Genomic DNA, 7500 nt, shown 5'->3' with positions numbered 1-7500 from the left:
AAGGCAGTATGCACACTGCTGCAAAGGCGCTCGCAGGAATGAGAGACGCGTCAGTCCTGCTGCTGCTCCTGCTGCTATTGCTGCTGCTCCTGATACTTCTGCTGCAGGTACTGCTGCTGTCGATCTTGCTGCTGCTGCTGCTCTCCTATCTACTCACACTTGAAGTTGCTGCTGCTGCTGCTGCTGCAGTACTTAACACACAAGGTTGATGCTGCGCGGTGCTCAGCGCCAAGTGTTGTTGCTGCTGCTGCTGCTTCTGCTGCGGCTCCTGCTGCTGCTGCTGTTGCAGTTGCTGCTGTTTCTACTGTTGCTGCTGCAGCAACAGCACGCGGAAACTCTTCATAACCGCGAATATCCAATAAATGTTAGCAAAAATAGTGCTGCTGCTGCTGCTGCTGCAGGCACGGTGTCGAACTGCAGCAGCTGCTGCAGTCGCCGCTGCTGCTGCTGCAGCGGCTGCAGCGGCTACCCGTTGCATGCGCTCTGCAGCAATGTCTTTCTTTTATGTTATTTATACTAATATTGAGACTTGTACTTCTTTAATAATTTCAGTAAAAGGATCAGCAGCAGCAGCAGCAACAGCAGCAACAGCAGCAACAGCAACAGCAGGCGCAGCAGCTGCATCGTCGGCAGCTGCGGAGCAGCAACACCAGCAGCAGCAGCAGCACCAAAGGGAGAGAAGACGCAGCAGCAGCAGCAGCAAATGTACTGACACGAATATCTCAAGCCACCAAGAGCATCCAAGACCCCATTACTTAACGAAGCAGCAGCAGTTGCTGCTGCTGCTGCTGCTGCAGCTACTGTTATTTGCTGCTGTTGCTGCTGCGACTGTTGCTGCAGTATGAGTCAATGCATGCGGTTCTTGCTGCATCTGGGGCAGGGCCCCCGGCAGTTGCTGCTGCAGCAGAGGGCCCCCTTCAGCAGCAGCAGCAGCAGCAGCAGCAGCAGCACCATCAGCAGCAATGGCAAGAAAATAGTGCCTTGTAAGTTGCCCCCCGGCCTTAAGTTATCTGAGCAGCAGCTAAAGCAGCAGCAGCAGCAGCAGCAGCAGCAAGCAGCAGCAAAATTAAATAGATTTAGGATAGCACAAGAAAGAAAAAAAAGATGTAAACATACAGCAGGACAAAATGTTACTTACTAGTTCCTGCTGCTGCTGCTGCTGCTGTTGGTCTGCTGCTCCGGCATATAAGGCGGAAGCAGCAGCAGCAGTTGCTGCTGCAACAGCAGCAACAGCAGCAACAGCAGCAACAGCCATGTTTGGGTAAGACAGCCATGCACATCTGCTGCAGCTTACGATGGCTGACTGCAGCAACAGCAGCAGTTGAACTGCAGCAGCAGCAGCAGCAGCTGAACAGCAGCAAGAGCAGCAGCAGCAGCATTGTTACGAATTCGTGTTGCTGTATAAAGTATCCCCGTTCTGCAGCAGCAGCGAGGACTTTTGCTGCTGCAGCGGATGTTTGCAGTTGCTGCAGCAGCTGCTGCTGCTGCAGCAACTGCAGCTGCCGCAGCAACAATCTCCTGCAGCAGCAGAAGAGGCAGACTTATTCTGTTCTGCTGCTGCTTGTCTCTTAGCAGCTAGCTGCAAGCAGCAGGGAATCCTTGGGGCATAAGAGCAGCAGCAGCAGGAGCAGCAGCAGCTGCTGCTGCTGCTGCTGTTGCTGCTGCTGCATTGCATCTACTGCTCATTTGTTTGTTTTTTTTTGTTAAAATTGACCTCTTGTGTTTTTATAACTACTGCAGCAGCAGCAGCAGCAGCAGCAGCAGCAGCAGTAGAGCATGAGAAGCAACAGCAGCAGGTTAGCAGCAGCAGCAGGTTAGCAGCAGTAGCATTACCACACCAAGGTAGCAATAGCAGCAAGATAGCAGCAGCAGCAACAGCAAGATAGCAGCAGCAGCAGCAGCAGCAGCAGCAGCAGCAGCAGCTAGTTGCTGCTAGTTAGCTGGTTGCTGTCCCTTTGCATCTTCGTCATCGTAGGTAACCATCTACCTACTTAATCAGCTACCTACCTACCTACCTACTTGGCTAGCTAGCTAGCTAGCTAGCTAGTTAGCTAGCTAGCTAGCTAGTTAGCTAGCTAGCTAGCTAGCTCGCTGGTAGATTTGTTACGTAGCTAGCTAGCTAGCTAGCTAGCTAGCTAGCTAGCTAGCTATATAGCAGCAGCAGGAGGGGAAGAAATAAACTTATTAGAAGGTTTAGGGTTTAGGGTTTAGGGTTTAGGGTTGTTGCTGCAGCAACTGTCGTTGCTACAGCAAGTGCTGCAGCTGCTGCAGTTGCTGCTGTTGTTGCTGCGGTTGCTGCTGTTGCTGCAGTTGAGTTTCAGTGTTTTGTTTGTCTTCGTGGTGTTGCTGCTGTCTGCTGCTGCTGCTGCTGCTGCTGCCTTCTGCTGCTGTCTGCTGCTGTCTGCTGCTACCCATGCTACTCTCTTCTGCCGTTGCTGTCTGCTGCTGCTGTGTGCTGCTATTGTCTTCTACTGCTACTAGTTGCTGTCTGCTGCTGCTGCTGCTGCTGTTGCTGCTGCTGCTGCTGCTGCTGTTGCTGCTGCTGGCGAGGATTCTGCTGCGCTGCAGCAGTTTGTCCACTAAGGAGGGGCAGAAAAAAAAAAAATAAAAAAAAATAAAATTAAATAAATAAATAAATAATTAAATAAATATAATTGAATATAATAGAGGTAAATATATTTCTGCTGCTGCTGCTGCTCCTGCAGCAGCAGCAGCAGCAACAGCGGGGCCTCCTGAGGGGCCCCGGGCCCCACATCGATGTATGTGCAGCAAGGCAGCAAATTGCTGCTCTTCTTAATAAATAAATAAATAAATAAATTCTTCTTATTTATTCCTTTCTTTGTTGTTGCTGCTGCTGCTGTTGCAGCAGCAGCAGCAATAGCAGCAACAGCAACAATAGTAGCAGCAGCAACAACAACAACAGGCACAAGGACCGTAGTTGCAGCAGCCCTTGGAGCTGCAGCAGCAGCTGCAGCAGTAGCAGGAGGATCAGCAGCAGCAGCATCAGCAGGAAGACCAATATTATCAGCAGCAGCAACAGCAACAGCAGCAGCAGCAACAGCAGCAGCAAGATGGAGGGTCTAGCAGCAGCAGGGAGGTCTGCTGCTGCTGTGTTAAGTATAGGAGATAATTGCATGCAGTTGCTGTCTCTTCCTTATCTGCAGCCGCAGCAAACATTGCTGCAGCACGGTGCAGCAGCAGCAGCAGCAGCAGGAGATATAATATCAGCAGCAGGCGGAGTAGGAAAAGAAGGATCTATATTTGCTGCTGCTGCTGTCTGCAGCATAGGCAGCAACAGCAGCATTGTTGCTGCTGCGCTGCAGCACAAGCCAACAATTATTTATTATAATTTATATAAACAAACTGCGGTGTATAGACAGTCCACTACCAGCATTGTACGCTGCTGCTGCTGCTGCTGCTGTTGCTGCTGCTGTTGCTGCTGCTGATGCTCATGTTGCTGCTTCTGTTGCTGCTGTTGTTGTTAGTGTTAGTGTTGCTGTTGCTGCTGTTATTGTTGCTGCTGTTGCTGCTGCTGCTGTTCTTTCTCCTTCTATCCCTTTTATCCACATATTGTTGCTGCTCTTTCTACTGCTGCTGCTGCTGCTGCTGCTGCTGCTGCTGTTGCTGTTGCTGCAGTTACGGTGTCTTGCTGCAGACAGAAGCGGTTCTTTTTTATTTGGCGGAGATGATTCAGGTGTATTGACAGCTTGGCTGCTGCCTGGCTGTGTGCAGCAGCAGGATTCCTCCTCCTCCTCTGCTGCTGCTGCTGCTGCACCTGCAGCAGCAGCAGCAGCAGCAGCAGATACACTGCAGCATAAATTATCCCCTTTATTATGTAGCTGGAAGGCACACGACAGCAGCATATGCGGGGTGTACGTACACCTCAATCTTCTTATTACTGCAGCAAAAGATGGATCTATTAAGGCTTATTATCTAACTGAGTAAACCCTAAACCCTAAACCCTAAACCCTAATTTTTTTATAAACCCTAATTTTTTTATAAACCCTAATTTTTTCATAAACCCTAATTATACTAAACCCTAAACCCTAAACCCTAAACCCTAATTACTGTGTAAGAGAGATAAGAGAAACCCTCATGCCTTTTCTTCCTTACTTAATGGTGTTAGGGTTTATAAATTAGGGTTTAGGGTTTAGGGTTTAGGGTTTAGGGTTTACGTGTGTGTGTGCAGCATTATATCTTCTTGTTCAATGGATGAAAACATCGGGCTCAGCAGCAACAGCAGCAGCAGCAGCATTAGCAGCAGCAGCAGCAGCAGCAGCATTAGCAGCAGGGTACCTAGACCAGTCCGTAGATGGCAAGGGCATGCAGCAGCAATTTGCTGCTGCTGCTTCCTTGAGGGTTTATCTCTTCATAGAGCAGCAGGAGATTGGCTGCTGCTAACTGCAGCAGAAGATAGAACTGTTAGAGTCCGTTGCTGCTGCTGCTGCTGCTGCTGCTGCTGCTGCTGCTGTTGCTGCTGCTGGTAGTAGTTGTATTTGTAGGGGTGGGTGTTAACGTGCTGGTGTTGTTGCTGCTGCTGCTGCTGCTGCTGCTGCTGCTGCTGCTGCTGCTGCTGCTGCTGCTGCTGCTGCTGTTGCTATTGCTGATGGTTCGTTTTTGGCTGCTTTTGCTGCTGCTCTTGTGCTGCTGCTGCTGCATTTGCTGCTGTTGCTGCTGCTGCTGCTGCTGTTGCTGCTGCTGCAGGTATTTGGCAGTACATCTGATGAATGCTTAGAAGCCTTTAGGTTACCTGCTGCTCCTCTTTGTCTTGCTGCTGCTGCTGCTGCTGCTGCTGGCCCCACAGCATTAGCCTTCGTAGGGTGTACAGACAGCAACATATATGTACTCAAGATTGCTGCTGCTGCTGGCAGCAGCAACATCAACAGCAGCAACAGCAGCAACAGCAGCAGCAGCAGCGGTGGCAGTGGCGTGCTGCTAAGAGAGTCTTGGGTATGTCCCCCAGTAGCCCCAAGCAGCACCATCAACAGCAGCAGCAGCAGCAGCAGCAACAGCAGCAGCAGCTGCAGCAGCAGCAGGGCAGCTGTGCTGCAGGGACATTCTGCTGCAGTTCGTTGCTGCTTAATGTTAGGGAATGGCAATTTGCTGTCTGCTGCTGCTGATGGATTCCGTGTATGGCAAGTAGCAGCAGCAGCAGCAGCAGCAGCAACAGCAACAGCAGCAGCTACACATATACCTCCAAGACAAGGTACACACTCCTGCTGCTGCTCCTGTTGCTGCTGCTGTTTGTCCGGCTGCTGCTGCTGGTTTATGTGTTGCTGCAGCATTTAATTGCAGTGTATGTGCTCCTCCTTTACTGTCATTGTGCGTTTTGCTGCTGCTGCTGCTGTTGCTGCTGCTGTTGCTGCTGCAGGCTTAGCATTACCCGTGGATGGTCTGCAGCTGCTGCTGCTGCAGCCACCGGAGTCACGAAGGCTGCTGCCTCCCTTAGGTTTGCTGCGGCAGCACAGCAGCAGCAGCAGCGGAGAGGGAGCAGCAGGTATTTCTGTGTGTCTGCTGCAACGTTCTATAGAGCAGCAGCAGCTGCTGCAGGCAGCTCTGCTGCAGCGGCAAGCAGCAGCAGCAACAACAGCAGCAGCAGCAGCAGCAGCAGATAATTTCCCTGTCTATAAGTCAGACCCGCGGAGGTTTAAAAGACACGCACAAATACTACAGGTAATAATACACAGCAGCAGCAGCAGCAGCAGCAACAGCAGCAACAGCAGCAGCGGAAGCAGCAGCAGCAGCGGAAGCAGCAGCAGCAGCAGCAAATGTAGGAACAGCAGCAGCAGTTGGAGAGTGTGACTTCCTGTTGCTGTTGCATGCCCGCAGCATTATTGATCTGCTTTTTCTGTTATTGCTGCTCTTGCTGCTGCTGCTGCTGCTGCTGCTGTTGCTGTGTTTAGGTGTACAGACACCGCAACAGTCCTAATGCTCATTGCGTGCAGCAGCTGCTGCAGATGTCCCAAGGAGCAGCAGAGACACTGCAGCAAGCCGTGCTGCGGCTCCTACGGAATAAAGGGGGAGCAGCAGCAGCAGCAGCAGATGGTGCTACTGCTGCTGCTGCTGGTACTGGTAAAGCTGCAGGGCGTTCAAAGACTACCGCAGCAGCAGCAGCAGCAGCAGCAGCAGCAGCAGCAGCAACTGCTGCTGCTGTTGATGCAAGGGAAGTAGATGCAGCAGAAGAGTCTCCTGTCTCCTCTGATTGCGACAGCTAGAATGTTTCTGCTGCTGCTGCTGCTGCTGCTGCTTGGCAGCAGCAAACAGCAGCAAACAGCAGCAGCAAAGTCTGCATGCATGCTAGGGTGTCCATACACCACAAGCAGCGGCTTTTTATACGCTAAACCCTAAACCCTAAACCCTAAACCCTAATTAATAAACACTTGAGGTACAAAAGACAAATAATAACGTTAAATCTAAAACATCTGCAGCAGCAGCTGCTGCTGCTGCTGCTGCTGCCTGCAGCAGCAGCAGCTGCTGCTGCTGCTGCCTACTGCTGCCAGGCAAGGCCAGGCAGTCTTAAACTAAAACACATCACAAGACACATCACTAGACACTGCAGCAGCAGCAGCAGCTGCTGCTGCTGCTACAGCTGCTGCTACAACTGCTGCTGCTGCTGCTGCTGCTGCTGCTCCATATTAGGAGACAAAAACAAACACAACAAAAAGAAAAAAGGAGACACATTAGCAGCAAAAGGGACAAAAGGAGACACTGCAGCACAAAAGCAGCTACTCCTTATAAGACACCCTAAAGAGCAGCAGCAGCAGCAGCAGCAACAGCAGCAGCAGCAACAGCAGCAGCAAGCAATAAGTTCTGTTGTTGCTGCTGCTGCTAGCAGGTGCTACTGCAGCTGCTGCTGCTACAGCTGCTGCTGCTACAGCTGCTGCTGCTGCTGCTGTTTGGGTGTATTAGCGGTAGTGCTGCTGCACAGCGTATTGCTGCTGCTGCGCGTGGTAGTGCTGCTGCTGCTGCTGCATGCCGTAGGCCTGCTGCATGCCGTAATGCTGCTGCTGGGGCTGCTGCTGCATGCTGTAGGGGTGGTGCTGCTGCTGCTGCTGCTGGTTGCTGCTGTAGCCCTGCTGCTGCACATTCTGCAGCATATGGCCAATCTGCTGCGTCATGTACTGCTGCTGCTGCCCCCCCTGCTGCTGCTGCGGCTGCTGCTGCTGCATGCCATACTGCTGCTGCTGCTGCGGCTGTTGCTGTCGTTGGTCGCCCCACCCTGCAGTATACGCTTGCTGCTGCTGCGGTTGCTGCTGCTGCTGCTGCTGCTGAGGATTGCCCCCCCTGTAGTAGCCAGCAGACTGAGGTGTCTGTCCTCTTTGCTGCTGCCGCCAGTCCGCTTGCTGCTGCTGCTGCTGCTGCTGCTGCTGCCCTTGTATCTGCCTCTCTTGCCACTGCTGCTGCTGAGGGGCACGCTGCTGCTGCTGCTGCTGCCCATTCCACTGCTGCTGCTGCTGCTGGTCATGCCACTGTCGCATCGGTTGCTGCTGCTGCTGCTGC

At 52.2% G+C, this 7500-nt stretch overlaps 1 protein-coding gene across 1 annotated transcript in view; it reads right to left on the bottom strand.

The window, feature by feature from the left end:
- Positions 1–6905: 6905 nt before the first annotated feature.
- The window catches only part of EMWEY_00015950 (hypothetical protein, conserved), a gene marked incomplete at both ends in the record, with an annotated part of 6811 nt that continues 6216 nt past the window's right edge, over positions 6906–7500 (bottom strand). Inside the window, one exon of the mRNA XM_013477423.1 lies at positions 6906–7500. This exon is cut by the window's right edge and continues 1503 nt beyond it. Coding sequence (XP_013332877.1) covers positions 6906–7500 — 595 coding nt within the window.

Source organism: Eimeria maxima, genomic scaffold, assembly GCF_000499605.1.
Source record: "Eimeria maxima Weybridge genomic scaffold, Emw_scaff128, whole genome shotgun sequence".
Taxonomy (NCBI): Eukaryota; Apicomplexa; class Conoidasida; order Eucoccidiorida; family Eimeriidae; genus Eimeria; species Eimeria maxima.
This window is presented reverse-complemented; position numbering and strand designations above follow the sequence as displayed.